This window comes from Cetorhinus maximus, chromosome 4 (assembly GCF_964194155.1).
Source record: "Cetorhinus maximus chromosome 4, sCetMax3.hap1.1, whole genome shotgun sequence".
Classification (NCBI taxonomy): Eukaryota; Metazoa; Chordata; class Chondrichthyes; order Lamniformes; family Cetorhinidae; genus Cetorhinus; species Cetorhinus maximus.
In genome coordinates, this window is record NC_135882.1 from 119,247,861 (window position 1) to 119,272,282 (window position 24,422).

Below are 24,422 nucleotides of genomic sequence, written 5' to 3' on the forward strand. Positions count from 1 at the left end.
CCAGGTACTTTTTAAAAGAATTACCTGGAAAAACTCAGCAGGTCTGGCAGCATCGGTGGAGAAGAAATCAGTCAACGTTTCGAGTCTTCATGACCCTTCGGCAGAACTGAAGCATAGTTAGGAGAAAGATGAAATATAAGCTGGTTTAAGGTGGGGGGGCGGGGGGAGAGAGAGAAGTTGAGGGTGTGGTGATTGTGGAGATAAGCAAGCAGTGATAGGAGCAGATAATCAAAAGATGTTACAGACAAAAGGATCAAAGAAGTGTTGATGGTGGTGATATTGTCTAAGAAAGGTGCTAATTAAGAATGGAAGACAAGACACTCAAGGTACAGCTCTAGTGGGGGTGGGGTGGAAAGACTGACAGGGCATTAAGCTTTTAGCTTTTTATTTTTAACTTTTTAAAAGAGTTGAGTTTCTGCCTCTACCACCAACTTGGGCAGCGAATTCCAGACACCCACTACCCTCTGTGTAAAAAAGGTTCTTCCTCATGTCCCCCCTACACCTTCTGCCACTTATCTTGAATCTATGTCCCCTGGTTCTAGAATTCTCCACCAAGGTAAACAATTTTATCCTGTCCAATCTATCTATTCCCCTCATAATTTTGTACACCTCATTCAAGTCACCTCTCAGCCTTCTTTGTTCGAAGGAAAATAATCCCGACCTATCCAATCTCTCCTTGTAGCTACACTTTTCTAACCCTGGCAACATTCTTGTAAACCTCCTCTGCACTCTCTCCAGGGCTATTACGTCCTTCCTGTAATGTGGTGACCTGAACTGCACACAGTACTCCAGTTGTGGCCTCACCAGTGTTTTATACAATTCCAACATTATATCCTTACTTTTATATTCTATACCTCTGCCAATGAAGGAGGGCATTCCATATGCATTCTTTACAACCTTGTCTACTCGAACTGCTGCCTTCAGGGACCTGTGTACTTGTACGCCAAGATCTCTCACTTCATCGACCCCTCTTAGTATATTCCCATTTATTGTGTAATCCCTGTAACTGTTTGACCTCCCTAAATGTATGATCTTACACTTTTCTCTATGTTAAAATCCATCTGCCACTTTACCGCCCACTCCACCAACCCATCTATATCGTTTTGGAGATTATGGCTATCCTCTACACTATCCACTACTCGGCCAATCTTTGTGTCATCTGCACATTTCCCAATCGTGCCCCCCACGTTCACGTCCAAATCGTTAATATATAACACAAACAGCAAGGGTCCCAACACTGAGCCCTGTGGAACACCACTTGAGACAACTTCCCATTCGCAAGGGCATCCATCGACTGTTACCCATTGTTTCCTGTTACAAAGCCAACCTTTTATCCAGTTTGCCACATTACCCTGAATCCCATGGGCTTTTACTTTCCTGACCAATCTGTCATGTGGGACCTTATCAAATGCCTTGCTAAAATCCATGTAAACAACATCCACTGCACTACCTTCATCAACCCTTCTTGTCACTTCCTCAAAGAATTCAATCAAATTTGTGAGGCAAGACCTTTTAACAAATCCATGCTGACCATCCTTGATTAGTCCATGCCTTTCCACATGACAGTTAATCCGATCTCTCAGGATTGATTCTACTAATTTGCTCACCATCGATGTAATACTAACTGGCCTATAATTGTTTGGCATTTCCTTTGATACCTTTTTAAACAATGGAACTATGTTTGCATTTCTCCAGTCCTCCGGTACCTCCCCTGTATCTAGTGAAGATTGGAAAATCATCCTCAGAGCATCTGCTATCTCCTCCCTGACTTCCTTCAGCAGCCTCGGAAACAATCCATCTGGCCCTGGTTACTTATCGACTTTCAAGGATTTCAACCCTTCGAGTACTTCCTCTCTCTTTATGACTATCCCATCCAATATCTCGCAGTGTTCCTCCTGGACTACTATATCTACATCCTCCCTTTCCTTTGTAAACACGGAGGCAAAATATTAATTTAAAACCCTTCCCACAGCCTCTGCATCTACACAAGTTTCCATCTTCATCTCTGATAGGTCCCACTTTTTCCTTAACTAACCTTTTAGCATTAATGTATTGGTAAAACATCTTTGGGTTAACTTTAACTTTACTTGCTAATCTTTTCTCATGCCCTCTCTTTGATTTCCTTATTTCCTTTTTTACTTCGTCCCTGCACTTCTTATGTTTGTCTAGGCTATCTGCAGTGCTTAGTTCTTTGTGCCTATCGTACGCTTTCTTTTTCTGTTTGATCTTCCCCTGTATTCCTCTAGACAACCAGGGGATAGGTAGGATAATACATGCTATTGTTGTTGTTAAATTAGAAAACAAAGTGCAAAGGGTATTTTTGACTGCAAAATTCATCAATGAACGAATTTTTCTCAACCCCACCCTCCAAAAATATTCAACCTAATCTAAAAGGCTCAATGAATTATTATAATAATTGCCTGAGGTGCTTTTGGTTCCTATGATTTTGTGCTCATTATATTTTCTTAGCTTGGAAATTGACACCTGTGTGTGACTCAAATGCAGGATCATAGACACTGTACCTGTAAAGCAGTTGTGTCACAAAACCTGCAACCTCAGGACCAAGTCCGTGCTGGATTTTTGATCTCGCCAGGTCGGGTCGGGCATGTAGAGCGTTGAGGGCATGTTTTTCAAGTAAGGATTGCAAAGGGCAGTTTTGTAAAAATTAGAGATAATGTTGCATGTTGAGGCAGGAATTTTTTTGGAGCAGCTTCAGTCAGTGTTACTTTGCCAGAAGTGTGGCAGAAGTTCTGTTTATGCATATAAATGGGGTTCCCATTGCACTTCAATAATGTGATAGTGCTGGAGTGGGACTAGCTGCAAGGAATTTCACAGCTATAAAATTAGACCAAAAATATTGATGAGGCAAAGTAAGGTGATGGCTGCTTAAAAATTGGCCGGTTTTTGGATAACCGGATTTGAGACACGGTACTTGTATTAACTAACGATTGAAGTGCTGGAAGGCAGGAAAAATGCCATAAGTATTATGACTTTTTTGATGTGCATTTTTCAGGTGAGATTAAAAAGAACCAATGTAACCTCCCTCAGTATCATTTTAGCATAATTTTTGTTTTAACTGAGACTTTGAATATGTGGAATGGAGTTTATTTTAACATTTGTTAATGAGTGAGTGAAGATGTTTGCAAACACAGACATTCAGGTATTTTATATTGTCATGTCACATTCATAACTTTTAAAATACAAACATTATTCAATGAGGAATCTTTGAATTGACTTAAAACGGACAATGTGCTGCAACAAAGATGGCTACCGGAGGCCAGAAGGCCTGGATCTGTATATTCAAGGACTGACTCGCTGTCTCACAAGAACAAAAAAGTGCTTTCCAAATTAAAAGGTGTTAATTACACACACCTTAAAAACCATCAGAAGGCATTCATGAATTGAATGGGTATTTTGAAAGAAAGAAATTGTCTTAAACCATTAAAATGGATGTCTCAAATCAATGGAACAGTAATCCAGGAACAATAAAGCAGGACGTGTCCTACAATAAAGTAGGACAGCATCATATTTTGTAGAGAAACCACAATTGCGAGGAGTCAAATGGTGAAATAGACATGTTTGCCCTTTTGCCTATTTAAATGAGGAATGCTGTCCGTAGAGAAACGGAAGACAAAGAATAAGCAGTACCATCTGGGCCTGAGAAAGATCTGAAGGCTGTAGGATCATAAGATCTCCAAGCCTGTTACGTTTCTGGTCCACCAAAATGGCAAACTGACCTCCTGGTAACAGGACTACAAGAAACTGTGACCTGCAGAAAGTCCATCACTTTGAGAAAATCCTGCAAACAACTTCAGCATATGACTTTGGCTGTTGAGCTCACCTCAACTGCACTTTAGGTGTGAAGAAGACATGCAACATTGACCTTCAAAAGTTGTAGAAGTGCACTATTCTTTTCAATTGTACTTTCTTTGAGGGTGTTTGTGTGTGTGATTGCGGAGTGGGTTCTGCAGTGTTAGACTTCAGGATAAATGCTTAAATAAATGATCATCTTTCTTTGTTTAAACCCATGAAAAGCTTGCCACTGGATATTGAAATCGTCCATGCACTCAGGAGTTTTAAAACACACACATCTTCCTCTCAAAAAAAAACTCTCTGATTATGAACAGTTGGAAAAGGGACAAGGGTTTTGGCTGTTCTCCCTCAGCCAGCCCATAACAGTATGTTAAATCATTTTGAAAAAAATCACATCTTAGTCTGCTAGAGCCCCAGGCCTGAGTTTTGTAACCAGGATGTTGCTCTCCCCTATGGTCCCTAATGCCTGAGTTCCCATTCTGCCCTTAGATACTGTCACCAGGAGGTCTGGATTGTAAGTCAGACACAGCGCACAGTGATGAATAATGTGAGAGAAAGTCAACTGAGTTTTTAAGAAGAAGAGAAAATACTTTTGGAGTGTTTCTTCTTCTGTGGTTTTTGACAAAACATTTGTAATGGAGTTTGCTTTAATTTACTGTACAGAATGCTCACAATGGAGTCGGGCTGGTTATGTGGTCAGAATGCCTGACACTCGCTTACCAAAGCAAATCTTCTTTGGAGAGCTCGAGTCTGGGGTGCACTGTCATGGCAGTCAAACAAGATGCCACAAGGACACACTGAAGGCTTCACTTGGGACTTTTCATATCGACATCAAGTCCCGGGAGAAGTTTGCCCGAGCTTGCTGCACCTGGCACAACCAGATAGAAATCAATGCAGCATCCTTTGAAAGCAATTGCATATCAGATGCAAGGATAAAATGCAAAGGAGAGGAAATCCAGAGCTAGCAACTTGTCCAAAACTTGATCATTTGTGGTATCCTGAACTATTTGCGGCAGAACCTTCCAACTGCAGATCAGCCTTAGCAGTCACCTACGTGCCTAGTGGAACCCTATCGAACACCCCGGATGATGAATATGGGCATCTTTACCTCGAAGGACAACCCGAGACAAATAACAATACAGTAGGATGTGTTGCCTCAGAATTTAGGAACCACAGATTCTTCCAGTAGTTTGCTTTTGACAGTTGGAGAATGCAGTTGTTGCTAGTTTGCTTATTGTTAAAATTTGTCCTTTATTGTGCAGGCTTGTATGGCTCTTTTTATTAAAGTTGGTTTTTCATAGGTTTAATTCAGTAAATATTTTGAAAAGGGGATATTTTTCATGTTATGTTGAGCTTCAAGGTAGTTATCATGAAGAAATTGCATATTCATACCAAGCACTTCCTTATGTGCGTACGAGCAGTTCTATTTTAAGCTGCAAATTGCTCATGAAAGTGTACCCTCAATACATTGCAATGTCGTAACATATTACAATATTGCATAGCACTAGACGGCAATTACAACACAAAAAAGCTGTTCAACACAACTAGTCTGCTGTCTTATTTATCTTCCACATGAACAGTAGTTCTAGTGCCAATGTTAACTTTTTATTCCCAATTTTCTTTAATTCCCCTTTTGTTTTAACCACACATCTAGCCTAGCTTTAAAAATTGACATTGGCCCAGAGCTTCTGATGCCAAAGGCAGTGAATGCTGAGACCTTGAATAAAAACACAATGCTTGGAAAAACTCAGCAGGTCTGGCAGCATCTGTGGAATGAGAAACAGGGTTAACTTTCAAATCCAATATGACTCTTCATGTGAACTGGGTTCTGAAGAAGTCATATTGGTCTTGAAAGCAGAAGAGTTTCACCAGGATATTGCCTGGGCTGGAGCATTTCAGCTATGAAGAGAGACTGGATAGGCTAGGGTTGTTTTCCTTAGAGCAGAGAAGGCTGAGGGGGGACCTGATAGAGGTATATAAAATTGAGGGGCATAGGTAGGGTAATTGGAAGAAATTTTTCCCCTTAGCATTGTTGTCAATAACCAGGGGGCATAGATTTAAGGTAAGGGGCAGGAGGTTTAGAGTGGATTTGAGGAAACATTTTTTTCACCCAGATGGTTGTTGTAATCTGGAAGTCACTGCCTGAGGGGGTGATAGAGGCAGGACCCCTCACAACATTTAATTAGTATATAGATGAGCACTTGAAGCGCCATAGCATACAGGGCTACGGGCCAAGTGCTGGAAAATGGGATTAGAATAGATAGGTGCTTGATGGCCGGCATGGACATGATGGGCTGAAGGGCCTGTTTCTGTGCTGTATAACTCTGACTATTGGACTTGAAACGTTAACTCTGTTTCTCTCTCCACAGATGCTGCCAGACCTGCTGAGTTTTTCCAGCACTTTGTTTTAATTTCAGATTTCCAGCACACATAGTATTCTGCTTTTAATGCTGAGACCCTTACTGCTATTGAGGGTCACAATGACAGTGAAAGTTCTGAGGAGCTGATTTATGCCAAAAGTTGGAACTCCTGATACCTCAGAAAGGGCTCCATGTAAACCCTTGCTGATGGTTTCCCCCATGATCCGTAAACACATAAACTTGAACAGTTTGCCCTACACTTATCTGGTTTTTATAGTGATTTACTTAGAGCTGTTCCTAGCAGGCTCAAAGCCAGCTCGGGAGCACAGCTCCAAAGCACTCCAGCGCAAAGGCAAACTCAAACAGCTCAACCCCCATACAGTTCACCTGCTGACGCAGGGGCTAGGAGGTACAGTGGGGCGAGCATTGGGGAGGTTTGGGAGAGCATTGTCAGGGAGCGGGTGAGCATCGTCATGGGGGTGTTGAGATTTTTTGCCGGGATGAACTGTCGGGAGGGTTGTGAGCAGTGTTGGGGTGGGGGGTGTGGGAGAGATTGAGCCGTGTTGCGAGTGTGAGGTTGGGGGATGGACCTAACGAAGCCAGGGACATTGAAAAACTCTAAGTTAATGAATGAAGACAGATCTTAAGGGGTGTGTCTTTAGTTCAAGACGAAAAAGAGGCATGACTTCACTGCTGTTACATCTTGCCACTAGGTCTCACCACTCTGCTTGTCACTGGAACTGGAACTAAGGCTCCAGTGTAAAATGGCAAGCATGCAGTTTTAAACTGGATCAGTGGGTGTGCTTGCCCGCCGCCCTCTGACTGGAAGATCTGGGTAATTGTCTCTGCTTCAATCATTAACTCTAATGTATTCCACAACTTCAACTCTGCTTAAAACAAAAAGTATTTCGTGCTCTCTGTCTAGCACTCCCTTGGGTTGGCACTGAAGTGTCAGCTGATGAAATTGTGCTTGGGTGGGGCTTGGATCCACAGGCGTCTGCCTCAGGAGTTCTACCAAGGCTAACATCCAAATTCCAGATTATTTTGAATCTTTTTGGAAGAAAAAGCAAATTACCTTTAAAAACCTCAAGACTAGGAGAGACCCCTTTTGCATCAATTCTCAGAAATCTACAGAAGCATGGTGCAATTTTTTTCAGTTTCATGTGCAGAGTGCATATACATAGGACAGAATTTTCCCGTTGGTGTGCGGGGCGGGCCCCACACATCTGCGCGTAAAATGATATGCAGTGATGTCGGGCGAGCATCCCGATGTCACCGCGCGCCATCGCGATATTTCGCTGGGCGGGCGCGCAATGATATCTGCTGCGTGCCCGCCATTAATTAACGGGCCACTTAAGGCCCTTGACTAACCAATCGACACCGATTTTTCAGCACCCGTGCGATCTTCGGGTCAGCTCACAGGCGCAACGGGCAGGTGGGTAGGACACATTTGTATAAACCTCATCCTTGGGCGGGATAAGAGGGCTCAGTGGAGTCACAAGTGTGATTTCTCAAGTACTGAGGTTTCCAAGTTACTGATACTTGCCTGTGTGACCTGCAATACTTCAAAACGCATATCAGCTGCTTTGCCTGGACTCTTAACCTTCAGGTCAGCTCTCTGTAGTGAGGAATCTTTTTTGGGCCTGCAGGCTTCAGGAAGCCTTCCCAGAGCCTGGGAATGGGTGCTGAACTCTCCTCTGGAGGCACCTCCTCTGAGGAGGAAGGGAGGGCTAGAAGGGGGAGGAGGCCAGGAATGCACATGCAGCCTCCAGGGCAGCCACCTTTGGGAGGAGAGGCGCAGGCACACGGGGCGCAGGGCCAAGAGGTAGACCAAGGCGGAAGGCGCCGCAGAAGATGCTACTATCCTGCTGACAGGGTTTACAGGCAGTGAAGCAGCTACCTCAATATGTCTGAGGTGCAGTGCCGAAGGAGGCTCCGCCTCTTAAGGGAGACAGTCAACTATATCTGTCAGATGATTGGGCCTGAGATCTCCGCGAACTGTGTGGGTGGACACCCCATGCTAGTGGCTCTAAAGGTCACAGCTGCCTTTGACTTCTATGCCTCTGGCTCCTTCCAGGGCTCGATGGGTGATCTTTACGATGTCTCTCAATCAGCTACCCACACTTGTGTCAAGCAGGTTGCAGACGCTCTGTTCAGACGGGCATTGACCTTCATCTACTTCCATTGGGACCAGGCCAGCCAGACACAGCGAGCCAGAGGTTTCGCAGTGATTGCTGGCTTCCCCCGTGTCCAGGGTGCTATAGACTGTACACATGTGGCCATCAAGGCGCCAGCAGGTGAGCCCGGTGCCTTCGTCAACAGGAAGGGCTTCCACTCCATGAACGTGCAGAAAGTGTGTGATCACAGGATGCTGATTCTACAAGTCTGTGCAAGGTACCCAGGCAGCTCCCACGACGCCTACATCCTCCGATGCTCCCAGGTGCCGGGGCTCTTCAGTGCTCCAGCCCGCCTTGATGGATGGCTGCTGGGTGACAAGGTCTATCCCCTCAGGTGGCTCATGATGCCTCTCCGCCATCCAAGAACAGAGGCTGAGCAGCGGTACAATAGGAGCCACGCTCCACAAGGGCTGTGGTGGAGAGAACCATCAGTCTTCTCGAGGTGCACTTTCAATGCCTGGACAGCTCATGGGGCGCACTCCAATACCCCCCAGAATGTGTGTCAGTGATAGTGGTTGCATGCTGCACTCTCCACAATCTTGCGCTGGAAAGGGAGGACGCAGTGGACGACGAAGATGTAAACGCTGTGGCTGCACACGATGAGTCCAGCAGTGAGTCCAAGGATGAGCACGCACAGGGAAGTGCTGAGGGAGCAGACGCTGACATGGGAACACGGCAGGGACACCCAGGAGACTTTAATCCAACAAACCTTCAGCTAGCACACCACAGATGGACCTCCAAGACAAGCCTGGGCTGTAGGCTCCATACTCGATACCCAAGTGCCAAATCTTCCAGGTTAGGAGCAGTAACTAAGGGCCTTTTTAATAAAGCTGAATATCCCACAAAGCACTCCTAACATCTTTGGAAATCATACAGATGCAGAAGAAAAGAGGCACCCTCAGCCATGGTCACATGTCTGAATTTAATATCACAGGCAAAGAAACTTATGAAACAAAATGACAATGGTGTTCCAAATCAAAGCATATCATAAAGACCTCATCTTGGGCCAACACAAAAGCACCAGTCATAAACCCGTGGTGTGCCCAAGGTGCCTTATGTTTTCTTTTCCGGGTGCTGGGTCTAGGTGCTGCCCCATCTCTGGGAGTGGCATCTGAGACAGCCTGCTGATCCTGCTGTCCTGTTGGCCTCGATGACCTTGGCGGCCGCCCTCTGGCCCGTGGAGCCTGTGCTGGCCCCACCTGGGAGGGAGCGGCCAGTTCCACAGCTGGCATCTCCCCAGTCGTCACAGCCTCACCGGATGCTACAGTTACTGGGAGAGGGGCGGAGGAGCTGCTGCCCTCATCCAGAGCGCCCTGAGAGGTGCCCGCAGAGATGACGGGCAGCTGCTGCGCCGATGTGAGGTCGTTTCGGACCTCCCTGCTCATCGTGGATGGATGAGCACCGAGCTGGGAAACTTGGTGCCCACCCCATCTCCCACACTGGCACTGACCAGCTAAGGTCAATGCCGATGTGAGGGCTTGCTGCTCCGAGCACATCCCCAGGAAGCACTGATGGGTCCACGAGAGTTGCCACTGTCTCCATAGAGGACGCATGGTGCTCGGACATGTGGCTCATTGCTTTGGTGATCACCTGTGTAGACTCCTCCACCACAGAGACCAAGCCAACCATAGCCTCATGTTTCTCCCCCCAGATGCTCCCGCACACCCGGCCGCATTTCCTGCCCCTGCTGCGTCGCGGACGACTCCAGAGGCACATCATCAGGCAACGACTGAGCATGTGCCTGGTCCCCTGCAGCCCTCCAACTGCTGGTGCCATGGGCACTCTCTGCCTCTGCCAGCTCCTCCAGCGACTGTGAAGCAACCTCACCGCAGTGCTCTGGGACACTAGCCGACCGAGGTGCTAGTTTCTGCGCTGGTGCCTGCCTGGCAGAGATGGTGTGATGCTGGTGAGACTTCAGGGCCCTCTGGTGTGAGAGGGGGCTTGTGGCACTGGATCCAGGTGTGCCACACCACGTTGCAGGAGCTCACCACCTCCTCCCAGGCACGTTTTGTCATGTGGGGGGACTCCTTCTGTCCTGGGGAACCAACTCCTCCCACCGTGCTGCCACCTCCTCCTTGAGGAGGGCAGCAAGGCAGTCATCGGAAAGACAAGGGGCACGCTGGCCCCCCGCCCTACCCTCCAGCATGGCCTGCCCCAATAGCCTACCCTCTGGACTTGCATAACTTCCATTGCCCCTCTGCAGAGCCCTTTGCCCAGCCATTGCGAGGCTGCCAGGCTTTCCTTTTATGCAGGCTGCCGGGTCGCCATTGGACCCGGCAGGCTGAGTACGCCCGCCACCGCCTGCCCACTCCCCCTATGCGCAGGAGTCGTGAAGTACGCTGGGCGGGCCTTAATTGGCCCGCCCACATTAAATGGCACAGACCCGATCGAGCGGCCATCGGGTCCGCTCCAGCTCTGCCCTCCCGCCATCCAGAAAATTCTGTCCATAGTTTCAAACTTTCTTCCATTATTCTGAGGTGGAAATATCATGTCAAGGTCTAGACTTTTGCCCAGAACTATAAATTTTAAGAAGGTCTGAAAAGACATAAAGCAATTCAATGGATAAATGTTAACATGTTGCTGTTAAATAGGTAGCAGTTTTTGTTACTTTGCTGAACACGTTCTGATGGAAAGCAGAACACAGAAACTTGTGCCAATTTAGTAAATTTTTTGAATTACTAGTGTTACATTCCTAGATATTGTGAGGCCAAAGTCACATATGATTTTTATGGGAGTGGTCTTCTAGTACTGGAGACTAGTGAAATATCTAGGTGAAAACTAAAATTGCAACCATGCTAGGTAGTCTTCAATAAACAGTTTTTTTACCACCTTGTTTGATAGGAATACAAGGAGTTGTGGATGCCTACCGCAGCTGTCTTCCTCAAGTCAAACTATATGGACCAACAAACTTCGCCCCCATAATAAACCACATGGCAAGATTTGCAGCTGCAGTAGCACAGCAGCCGACAGCTTCTGTGAGTATAAAGAGAAACCAGCGACACTAGAAATATGAAATAAAATTGAAAATGCAAGAAGTCAGTCGATGTCTGGGGGAGAAAATGAAAGATATATGCCAATACTTAGGGTGGGTTTCTTTTATCAGCGTTGTACTCTCCTGTATTTTCTAGCTGCAGTAAGAATCTTTGCCTGGTTGTGGGTGCTCAGTTTTACTCCACACTGCAGCAGAAATGCCCTTTTCTCCCCTCCACCCCCCCCCCCTCCCCTCCCCTCCGCTCCCAGTTCTAGCTTTATCTTTTGTAGCTAATTGATCCTTGTGAATATCGTTTTAATCACTTTAGAATAGGCAAGATGGTTACTTGGGGCGGTGGGGGGGGGGAAGCTTAATCAATGTGTAGGATTCCACCTAATCTGTTATATTTGTATGAAGCATTTATATTTGTGCAAATTATTTCTACAATAGTCGTATTTTTGAAGATTATGTAGTTTTATTGACTACAATATATCAAATGGCATCTTCTATGATGAATAATTAGACAAATCAATAGAAAATAGATAAATAAGTGGTCCGATCAGGTAAATAATTTGGAGTGTAGCTTTTCAAAATATCTTATTTTCTGACTGACAAATTGTGATATTGTAGGATTACAGCAGGGCAGATGGCATTACTGGATGAATAGATAGGTGGCAGATAAAATGTGATGTGATAGATATTGAAAATAAGAATATAGAAAGGCCCTACACCTTTTTAGATGGTAAGATTTCAAATGGTGTATAGGAACTGTCGTAGGTGGCCGGATTGTGCTATTAATAATAGAGTTGATCTGCAAACGTTTCTTGGGTGGAAACATTAAGTTTATTTACAATATACTCAGCAGCAACTACTCGTGTGCTTTCAGCTTCAACTCTATCTCTACACTGACTGCTGAGGTAGCCTGCGGTACTCACCTATTGGTTACTACAGATCATGTGATCTTGCCTAACAAGTATTATTCTTAAAGATACATTACACACTAAATAAAACCCTAATTACTACAGGAGCAGAGAGAGAGAGGTTGTTCTGATATATAGTTCATTTAAGTTCGTAGCACAAGGAAATAAAACCATGTGATGGGAAGCAGAATCCTTGGTTTTGCATTTAGAGCCACAGCATACAATAACAAGGAAATATTGTTAAATTTGTACAGGAGCTTAATTAAACCAGTTCAGAATTTGCACAGTTTTAGGAACCCCAACCAGCCCAGAAGAGTCATATGTATAAAATGTTTGGATCATTGTAATATTCTAATCTAATATTATTTCTTTATCTACCATTCAAATGGCCTCCTTCTGTGCCATAAATAACTCCACGATTCACTGATGGGCATAAGGGCTTGCAACACTTCTCACTTTGTCAGTCTTGTTAAGCAGTCGTGATGGGGAAAAAAATATTACCCCAGAGGCAGTAAGAAGTTTACATTTAAAATATCTCTGCTCCGTCTGCTTTTTAGATAAGATGTGTGTCCATAAACTCAATGCTTTCTCCTAGGCATGATTCAAAATTCTCTAGGTGTACATCTGATTACTATGTTTGAACATGGATAAAGTACAATAAAAGATTGACCACAAAATTCAATTTGTAAATTGTTTAATTTCAAATGCAAACTAATATTGCGCTGTGATAAGGGATAATTCAACCATGGAAAAGAAAACAGTGTTTTGCATTTAAAAATACTGGGATAGAACCAGGAATATGTATACAGAGCAGAAAATTCACCTGTTGTTACTCAAGAAACTTGAGGTGAATTATTCATTGTACATAAAGTTATATCAAATTTCACATTGACATTTATCATGTCACCTATTGCTGGCATTTTTTAAAAATGAATACTGCTGCTATAAGCTCTGTGTTATATAGTACATGGGTTTCGGTTTCAAGTTTTATTTTCTCTGGGGTTCTAATGTCCATTTATAAATCACAGATTTTGAAATTTTCTTTTCTCTTTTTCTGTCGGCATTTCTTGAAAGCATAGACTAGTACCAAGTACGGTTTTACAAGCATGGTAATTCTCTGGCACCTCATTCCACATGGCTATTTTGCCTGCAAGAGGTGACATTATAAATGTTAATATGATTTTTAATATGTCACCGGATTTTCACCAGAGTAGAGCTGGGTGTGTCCTATCTCAATCCAAATACAGGAGGACAAATAATTGTGAAATATAAAAGAGAGGCTGATATTGTAGGATGCATTTCCTGTCGTTTGCGCCTTAGAAACACTGGATGTAAGAAACACCAGTGCTCCTGTAACCAGCATTGCCAAGACGCAACTGATGTCATCCTGTCTTTTGCATCTGCTGATACTTGGGTGCCTTGTTGTTCATTCTATACAACTTCCAGCAGAAAATCCCGGAAGTGGCATCAGAAGAACAACTTCTCAGACGGCTTAACTGAAGAAGAGAATCTACCGTAAATTTGAGTGTGATGTCGGAATATCTCATTGTGATAGATTTTTTCAAAAGCAAATAATTGTTATTTAAGCACAGCACTGATATTCCCATTTGTTATGTAATTTATCTTTGGTCTGTGAAAATTTTTGTTTTAACAGCAATATTTCATTCTGCTGATCATTACGGATGGAGTGATAACAGATTTAGATCATACAAGACATGCTATTGTTAATGCTTCTAAGTTGCCAATGTCTATCATCATTGTTGGGGTTGGTGGAGCAGATTTCAGTGCCATGGAATTTCTCGATGGTGATGATGGTGTTCTGAGATCACCCACTGGAGAAGTAGCTGTTCGTGATATAGTCCAATTTGTGCCTTTTAGGAAGTTTCAAAATGTAAGTATTTTATGGCATATGACGGCATTAATGCTTGAGGGCTATTTCACAGCTTTGTATTAAAATACTTATCATAGTACTGATTTGTAGGAAATAAATGTTTTGACTTAAATGTTTGGCACTAACCATTATAGTAACTCTTTCTTGTTAGTGTTATTGCAGGTAAAATGCTATCCTTTTAAAATGTACATGTCTTGATCAATAGGCACTTAGATATTTAAACAACTCAGGGATTTTAAAACATTAGATGACTCCTACACACTGTTTGAATAATTGGGTACTTGGACCAATAGTAATTGGGTCTGTTTAAGTCAGTCATCCAGCATTGTTCCATGTCCATCTTTGTGAAAAGAAAAAAACAGACATAGGTTTTTTTGTAATCTTCTGGAAGATATGGGAAATATTCTATGATGATGTATCCCACTTGCAACAGGCCCTACATGGTACCACCAATTGTTTCTTAAAAAGGTTGAAATTACGAAGGCACTGGCCTTAGGTTTCCAGTCCTCTTAGATATGGGGTGGTGTCAAAAGATTGGAGGATTGTAAACATTACACCAGTTTAAAAAGGGGAGAGGAATAAACTTGACAACTATCGGTTAAACAACTTAATGTGATGTTGGGGAAACTTTGAAACAATATTCTTGGACAAAATTAATTGGCATTTGAAAAGGTATGGGCTAATAAATGGAAAGTTATCATGGATTTGTTAAAGGCAAATAGCATTAAATAAGCTTGATTAGAGTTTTTTGAAGTAATGGCGAGATGAGGACAATGCTGTTGATGTGTTTTTGAAGTTTTGAAAGGCCACACGGTACCACATAATAGTCTTTTATTAGCAAAATTAAAGCCCATGCAATTAAATGGATAGTGGTTGTATGGAGACAAAATTAATTAAGGGGCAGAAAGTAAGGTGAAAGAACAGGGGAGTATTATTAATTGGATTGCTCTCCCAAAGAGCCAGCACAGGCACAATGAGCTGAATAGCTTTTTTTGTGCGATTTCATTCAATGGTTCTAGGATATTTAATTTGCAATACTCCGTTTTGGGAGTCCATTTCTATTTATCCCACATAGAATAGGAAGCCTCCTAATATCAGTTTTAAGTTTGCTTTTTACTTGTTTGAACTTTGTCCTGCTCTTGAAATTTAATTTAAGGTAAATTTTTTAATTATTTACTTTTTCCATAAATCTTATCATCTACATTTCTGAAAGCTGCTTCCTTTGAATTTTCCTCAGTCTTTCCAATCTTTAACACTAGGAATCATTCCTTGGCACTTTTCGGGACTTCCTCCAACACATGAATATTTCTGTCTCTTTTGTGTTCTGTGCTGTAACATGGTACTTCAGATGCAGACTGGCCAGAGCACTATAGTTTGATCATAATTTGATCAATATAGCTTAGACAGTAGAATACAACATTCAATTGGCAGCTCAGTACCGAGGGAGTTCCGTTGGAGGTGCCATCTTCTGGATAAGTGTGAATAGTTTCTTGGATTTATAAGGTCACGCTGCACCAATTTAAAGAAAAGGGAGTTCTCCCATAGTCCTGGCCAACTTTTATCCCTCAACCAAAATATAAAATGGATAATGTGATAATTTATTATATTTTCAGTTTGTGGGAGCTTGCTGTATGTAAATTGATACTGTTTCCTGCATTCCAATAGTGGTTATGCTTCAAAAGTACTTAATTAGTTGTAAAGTGATTTGGAACATGTCAAGGACATGAAAAGTGCTGCATAAACACATGCCTTCAATTTATTTTGCTGCTTTGTATTGATTGAGCATTGTGAGGTCACAAAACTTCTGGGTATTTTTCAACCTTAGCAATTTGAAGATGGAGTGCACATGTTACCCATTTTTTCTTAGTATGTGCAGAATTTTACGCTCTTCCATATTAAATTTGATCTGTTCATCTACATTTTTTGTCCCATTCTGTAATTTTTGTGCTGCCTCCTTCTATTTCAGTACTCCTAGTTTGTTGTTATCTGCAAACTTGACCATTGGTGTTGGATTGCTGGATCTAGGTTATATAAATTATAATCTGTTGAGGTCTCAAAAGTGTGGAGGTGTAGACTTTTTGGAATAATGGATCACATAGAATTAATAGAAGCCGTCAAGTTTGTGAAAGGTTGTGGTAGGGCTAAAGGAAAGTGTTTCCACTAGTTCACGACCATAATCTATAAGGCACACATTTAAGATAACTTCCAAAATAGTTAAAGGAGATATCAGAAAAAAATCTTTACATACTGGGGGTGGAATTTAATGTCTCCACCCCACCCCACTCACTAGGTGAGTTCAGAGGCTGGGGGTGGGGGTTGGGGGTCACATGATCAGGTGGGAGGGTATGGGGTGGAGATCCCACCGTCTTCCCAACTTCTTCTAATTGCCCAGAGCAGGAAGGCTTGTGCGTGGCCTCCCGCCCTGAGGCCAACTGAAGCCAATTAAATGCCTCATACTGCTGGTGAGGGACTCGCCAACCGGGCAGGTGATCCAGCAAATCCTGTCTGGCTTGCCAGCAGCCTACCTGAGGAGTCCTTTGTTCATGGTAAGGGACCTGGCATCATGAAAGGGGATCCTGCGAGAATCCATCCCCCCTCCTACCTTTGCTTCCAACCTCCTTCCCCCCCGCCCACCCACCTCACTGGCAATCCCTTTGCCTCCTCCCCCAACCCAATCCCATTAAAACTCGTCTCGATCTAGGGATCTAACTCCAATCCCTCCTGCAGGCCCCACTGTAATACCAGCAGTGGCCACTGCTCCTGTTGGCACTGCTGGAACTGCAGAACTACTGGCCTCTGAGTGACTGGCAGCTTCCAGGGATGGGATTTCTGCCCTACCGGAGCTAAATTGATGAGAGGCTTGATTGGAATTAAATAGCATCGTGCCCTTAGAAAAACGGTTCTTGTCACCCACATTAAACCCCAGCCTGGATGTGTAAATGTGAAATTCTGTCATAAAATATTATTGAAGTGGTACTTTCAAACTGGAATGGGTAAGTGCTTAAATGAGAAAAGGGCATGGATAGAGATCAGCTAAGTGGAATATGCTCCATGAATTGTTTTTCACCCTTTTCTGGTAGTTCCACAGTCTTACAGATTTTATTGAAGGAATTTTAGCTCCAAAGCTGTCCTATACAACTGGAATGCTAGCATTATCTTTTAACAACAGTTTGCACAATTTGCATTTATATAATTCTTAGAATGTAATAAAAATGCCCCAAAGAATTTTGCAGGAGTGTTATCGGACCAAATTTGACACTGAAACATAAGATATTAGGATAGTGTAATTGAACCATTTTTTTGCCCTGTGTGCTTTGTAAACTAGCACCTGTAGAGATTGTAACAGTCAGGGCACAAGATATTCCCATACTTGTTACCTTTCATCCTGATTAGTAACAACGGTGGGACCGTCTTACAGTGTTTTGAAAGATCACCCAGATCAATTTAAGGGTCAGTGAAGAGCAGTTCAAGGATCAGTAAATTTTAGTCAGAGTGAGTGAGGAGCAGAACAAGAAACTCCATGCGGCTAAATTGCTGCTGTTAGCTCCGAGGAGCTGGATTGGCAGGGTCCAGGTAGAGGGGGCTCAGGAGAAGTCCTGGATAGCTGAAAAGGCTGTGGAAGGTCAGCGGCTCCATGCTGAGGGCCACTGGGGCGAAGGTAACCCTTTGGAGCAGCAGTGTTCTGCTCAGCATGTCTAAAGGACTGGAATTGTGTCTGATTTGGAGCTGGAGTGCAGACTCTGGAATCCAGGGGCATTTGGTCTCAGGAGATGAGATTGAAACCCTGAGGGATGAGTAGTCATTGAGAGAGTCATGGGAGTGACTTTGGGAGGGAATTTTGAGGCTAGATTTTCGAAAGGGAAGAGTGAAGACTTGCAACCCCTCAAGAGAGAGAGAATTTTAGCAAGATTGTGTAACTCTCAGTGAAACTGATGTCTGGGTTGCTGAGGAATCTATGGGAACTACCTTGGTTGCATCTGCCATTTATTGTGCAGTGTTGTGCATCCAACCATAGTTTGCCTGTTAATTCACATCTACCTTTGTGTTCATTCTGAATGTTAGAGTAAAAGGTAGATCTTGTAAATTGTTTTACTTTTCTGACTTTGTGAGGTTTATTTTGTTTGTTTAAAAAAACTATGGAATCTTATGGCTTTATTTTCTTAGTAAGTACCTGGGATCTCAAACTTTGTCTACTTTAAACAAAAAGTTACTGGTCCCTAACTGGATTGTACCAAAACTTGGGGGTCTGGCCCAGGATCATAACAATAGATGACCAAAAACTTGGTTATGGTCAAAGAGGTAGGTTTTAAGGACTACCTTAAAGGAGAAGAGAGAGGTGGAGAAGCAGAGATGTTTCAAGAGGGAATTGCATAGCTTAAGGCTTATGGTTTACGACATAATTGCCAGTGCTGGTGTGAAGGATTTTGGGAATACACAAGTGGGCAGAATTCTCAGAGGATTGTAGAGCTAGAGAAGGTTACAGAAATAGGGACGGATGAGGCCTTGGAGGGATTTGAAAACTAGGAGGATGATTTGAAATTTGTGGCATTGGATTGTGAGTCAATGCAGGTTGGTCAGCATCGGGTATGGTTAAATGATACTTGGTGGAAATAATGATATGGGTAGTAGAGTTTTAGTGAGTTCAAGTTTAGAGGTTGTTCTTCAAAGTGATAAACAATGCAGAAAGGACTTGGTTAGCTCCTCAACGATATCTTAATTCTCATACTTAACATGCTCTGATAAATCATTTAAAGGACCATTGCAAGCTTTCATTATTTTCTAATTTCAAACATCTATATCCAAAATAATACTGACACTGGGTTCTAAAAGTAGAGGGGGATAAACCTCAATTTCCCATCATAAACATCAATTACATTCCTCACAATGGAAAGTAATTTGTTTAAATTATGCTTTTTATTACAGGTATTCAGGAAGATCAAAATCTAGTTTAATAACTAGTCAATATTTCCTTTAATTGCAAATTGAGAGATTTACATTTGTTTTCTCTCCAGTATAAACATTGTGCATGACAGAGAATTGTAAGTGGTAAAGCTAATTTTGTTAAAATTTGATTTCGGTGTCCGAATTAATAAATAATTTACTTCAAATTAATTATGATCATATTTTAGCCTAACTTTAAAATTTGTCCAGATCTGTTTATTGTCCTTGACTTTAAAGGCAAAATTTATATGGGCTTTATCTTTCTACAGGCTGCCAAAGAAGCACTTGCACAAAGTGTACTCGCTGAAGTGCCTCAACAAGTGGTGTGCTACTTCAACACACGTAAAATGAGTCCTCCAAAAGAGCAAAACCCTGAAGATTTACTGGATTTCTAATTACTGGGGAATAATAGTCTTTCAAACTTAGACTTGTATCTTTGCCATTTCACTTGTTAAGTCCTAGTAAATGTATTCATGAAACAGCTGCTTATGATTCGCCTATCTTAAAGGAAAAGGTTAACAACTTGTTCTTCTCCCTGCTGTGTACTTCAAAAAATATTTTTGATTCAAGGCTTGCACTGTGGGGCCTCTTTCCAAAATGAGTTGTTCTATTGACCTGCCCTGATAATGCAAATTGTGTGTGTGTCAGTTTGCATGTGATTCCATTGCTTTGCACAAAAGTGATCTAAAGGTGCTTAGATTGGGAAATGGTACTAGCGAGCAGCTTTTCATATTGAGCTGCATGTTAAGAACTGGGTTGTGCCAGCCAGCCAAGTCAATTAGCTTCAGCATTCCCAGGCTATTGAGGGAAAATTTCAGTCAGGGTTCCTGCTCTTGACTGTGGGAAGCATGGATAGATATTATGTGAAGCTGAGGGCAACCCAACTCTGATTAGTTCATCAACTCTAATTTTTTTAAAAAAATCTTGCACATGAAAGTGGCCAGTTGGATGAGACATTGGCAGGCTGTTTGTTCTTTGGAACTGTACAAATGCTCCCTGTATTCAAAAAAGGAAGGGCATGGGAAGGAAATTAAAATATATTTTAAAATTTCCATGCTGATTTCACATGATTTTTAGATCACTCTATGGAGTTGATCCAGAGTACACCAGTAATCCACATCATTGGAACAGTTCCTGGTGTGAGCAGACATGAAGTGGTGGTTTGCTGTGCATGGGAGGAGAGAAGTAGAAAGAAAATGAAAGCACTTTTATGTTAAAAGTTGGCATTCCCCATATTTTCCATTACATGTGATAGCTTTCTGTTGAATTACTCATCCAGACATCTCTGCACTACTCTCTTCCCCAGAAACATGCTTCACCACTAAATCAATTTATTAAATGTTTAACAAAATTTACTTTATATCGTGTTTAATAATTTTGAAACAATATTCAAAATAGATCTTGCAATGATTTTTTGTTAATCTTTATACAAGATTATTTCAGATTAAACTTTTTTCAGTTGGTAGGCTTTGCATATTTTTATAGTGGTCTCCTTTTCCCAATTCTGGCCAATTTCACACGTTCCATATAAGCATTAGTTGTAACATTGAACTGGAAAATTGCTTGTATAGTGTGCTTTTAATATAGCACCATGCAGTACATTCTATTAAAAGCTTTAAATATTTAGCCAAAATTACCAAAGATTAAAAATGAATAAGGGAAAGCCAAGTTGTTAGGATTGTTTCAAAAAATAATCTGCCAATAAGATTTGTTGAACAATGCTTGTAGAACATTTTGCAATAAAGAAACAATGGAAACATCATTTTCCAAATGCTGCTTGTTTTCGAGATGAATGTGTCTAGTCACTGCTTGTATCCTATGCTCCATTTACCTGTTAATATTGTTGGTAAAAGAATCTTAACTATTTTAATTGCTGCTGATGTGTCAAGATCTTTTTATTTATATCTAATTTTTCAAACATTTAACTGATACTTGGCACTACACTAACAATATGAAGATTATCGACCTTGTGCTCCAAGCTATGATGCTATTCGATAACAAAAATAGTCATTTAGTTACATGCTTCAATTTCATAAATATAAGTTAATATTAACTAATTTTTTTTGGGAGGGGATGGGTATGAGGGAATGCTGGGAGAAAGATGGTGAATCTATTTATAACAAAATTGGAAAGACTGGAAAAACTCCTCTTAATTTGCATTCACCACATACTGGGGGCGATTTTTCAACAGCTCCTTTGGGTGTTAAAGAGACTCTGAGGTGACCAAAGGTGGCATCCTGAGATGAAATGCTGATTTTTAGCCTGTACTTAGTAATTGAAGCTTCCACCAGGAAACCTAAGGGATGGATTGCCACTTTAATTGCCTCTGAGTGCTCGTTATGAAGATGGTGGACATTGATAACAACAACTGGGAGACAGTCACCGATGGCTTTGACCTGTGGAGCTTGACTGTTTGGAGGCACATTGGAAGAGGCTAGCAGAAATGGAAAGCTTTGCTGGCCGAGTAGAGGGTCCAGAGAAAACAGAAGTCAGTGAATGCTGTGCTTTTCAGCCCACTGTCTTCCTCTGCAGCAAAATGCGCCGGAGCCTGCCATGCCAGAGTGGGAGTCCTGAGGTACACCTGAACGCACACTTGACCACCATGGCACAAACAAATATCTCACAAGATGGAAGGCTGTCAATTCATTAATAAGGTTGCATGGTATTTTGTTGCACAGTGCTTGTACTGGCGCCTTAACAGTGACCAGTTGTGGGAGGCGATGGGTATAGTGGGATTGTCACTGGACCCAGGGTATGAATCCCACCACAACAGATGATGGAATTTGAATTCATTAAAAATCTGGAATTAAAAGTTTAATGATGATTAGGAAACCATTGTTGATTGTCATAAACTCACTTGGTTCACTAATGTCCTTAGGGAAGGAAATCTTCCATTCTTACCTGGTCAGACATTTAAGGGGATATTTCAGAATAAGTAAATTCCTACTATTAAGAAAAATTCTAAGGGGAAGACCCACCATCCATGGTTAACTAAAGAAGTTAAGGAAAGCATCAAACTTAAGGAAAAGGCATATCACTCTGCAAAGTTGAGTGGCAGGTCATATGATTAGTCAGAATGTAATGAATGGTAGAGGAATGACTAAAAGGTTAATCGGGAAAAAGAAATTAGAGTACAGGAGGAAGCAAGCTGGAAATGTAAAAATGGAGAGCAAGAATTTCTACAGATATTTAAACAGGAAAATAGTAAAGTGAGGGTTGGCCTTCTAGAAAGGGGAGTTAATAATAGGTAATAAGAAAATGGCGGATGATGCAAAAAACATTCCAATAATAGCTGTAAATCAGGGTGGAAGGGAGAGGGAACTTGGTGAAATTACAATTACAAGGAAAGCAGTACTGAGCAAACTGATGGAACTGCGGGCTGACAAGTCTCTAGGTTCTTGTGGACTTCATCCTAGGGTCTAAAAGGGGTGGTTAATGAGGTAGTGGATGCGTTGGTGTTAATTTTCCAAAATTCGCTAGATTCTGGAAAGATTCCATCAGACTGGAAAGTAGCAAATATAATCTCTCTATTCAAGAAGGGAGGGAGGCAGAAAAAAGGAAGCCATAGGCCAGTTAGCTTGAGTCTGTCATGGGGAAGGTGTTAGAATCGATCATTGAGGAGGTTATAGCTGGGCACTGAGAAAAACCTGAGTAATCAGGTACGGTCAGCATAGTTTTGTGAAAAGGAAATCATGTTTAACTAATCTATTGGGGTTCTTTGAAGGAGTAACATGCACTGTGGATAAAGGGGAGCCTGTAGACTTGGATTTCCAGAAGGCATTTGATAAGGTGCCACATCAAAAGTTATTGCAAAAAATAAAAGCTCATGGTGTAGGGTGTAACATATTAGCATAGATGGAAGATTGGCTGGCTGGCTGGCAGAACACAGAGTACGCATAAATGGGTCTTTTTCTGATTGGCAGGATGTGACGAGTGGAGTCCTGCAGGGGTCTCTGCTCAGGCCTCAACCTTTTACAATTTATATCAATTACTTAGATGAGAGGAGTGAAGGCATGGCAGCAAAATTTGCAGATGACACAAAAGTAGGAAAGTATGATGTGAAGAGGACATAAAGGGGTTGCAAAAGAATATAGGTTGAGTGAGTGAGCAAAATCTGGCAAATGGAGTGTAATGTAGGAAAATGTGAAGTTGTTCTCTTTGGCAGGAGGAGTGAAAAAGCAGAGTATTACTTTAACAGAGAATGGCTGCAGAATTCCAAGCTGCAGAGGGATCTAGGTGTTTTAGTGCATGAGTCACAAAATGTTAGTGTGCAAGAACAGCAAGTAATTAAGGCTAATGGAATGCTATCCTTTATATGAGAGGAATTGAATAAAAAAGTAAGGATGTTATGTTTCAGTTCTGCAGGACAATGGTGAGACCACCTCTTGAATATTGTGTGCAGTTTTTGTCTCCTTATTTAAGAAAGGATGTAAATGCATTGGAGGCAGTTCAGAGGAGGTTTACTAGGTTGATACCTGGAATGAGTGGGTTTTCTTATGAGGAAAGAGAACAAAGACCGGGCTTGTTTCCATTGGAGTTTAGAAGAGTGAGGGGTGACTTGATTGAAGTATATAAGATCCTGAACAGTTTTGACAGGATGGATGTGGAAAGGATGGGTCCTCTTGTGGGTGAGCCCAGAACTAGGGGGCACTGTTTTAAAATTAGGGGTCATCCTTTTAGGACAGAGGTGAGGAGAATTTTTTTCTGAGGATTGTGCGACTTTGGAACACTCTACCTCTGCCTTAAAAATATTCAATGACCCCGCCCCCACCGCCCTCAGAGGAACAAAGCTTCTTGTTAGGCAAGGGAATCAAAGGTTATCGGAGGCAGATGGGAATGTGGAAATCGAAACACAAGGTCATCAGCCATGATCTTATTGAATGGTGGAGTAGGCTTGAGGGGCTAAATGGCCGACTTCTGCCCCTATTTCGTATGTCTGTTTGCATGGCTTACATGTGACTCCAGATCCGCAGCAATGTGTTTGACTTTTCAATGCCCTCTGAAATGGCCTAGCAAGCCACTCAGTTTTATAAAAAGAACGAAACTGGACAAATCACCTGGCATTGACCTAGGCACTGGAAAAGACAATGCAAACTCAGCCTTGTTGACTCTGCAAAGTCTTCCTTACTGGGGGCTAGTGCCAAAATTGAAAGAACTGTCTCACAGACTAGTCAAGCAACAGCTTGACATATTCATACTCTCGCAATCATACGTTACAGCAGGTCAGAGGCTAGGAAGCCTGTCCACCATCTACAAGGCACAAGTCAGGAGTGTGATGAAATACTCTCCACTTGCCTGGATGAGTGCAGCTCCAATAATACTTAATAAGCTCAACGCCATCCAGGACAA

The 24,422-nt window shown here is 42.3% G+C and overlaps 2 protein-coding genes across 3 annotated transcripts in view; both read left to right on the plus strand.

Annotated features, from left to right (window-relative positions):
* Positions 1-20,945, plus strand: part of LOC144679843 (copine-3-like) — a 98,197-nt gene extending 77,252 nt beyond the window's left edge. For both annotated transcript variants that reach the window (XM_078540690.1, XM_078540691.1), the window contains exons 14-16: positions 11,192-11,325; positions 13,896-14,132; positions 19,343-20,945. In XM_078540690.1, the coding sequence (XP_078396816.1) occupies positions 11,192-11,325; positions 13,896-14,132; positions 19,343-19,468 (497 nt within the window). In that variant the 3' untranslated portion in view covers positions 19,469-20,945. The remainder of the gene's footprint in view (positions 1-11,191; positions 11,326-13,895; positions 14,133-19,342) is intronic.
* The window catches only part of LOC144679844 (copine-3-like), a 750,377-nt gene that overhangs the window by 661,097 nt on the left and 64,858 nt on the right, over positions 1-24,422 (plus strand). The window lies entirely within an intron of this gene.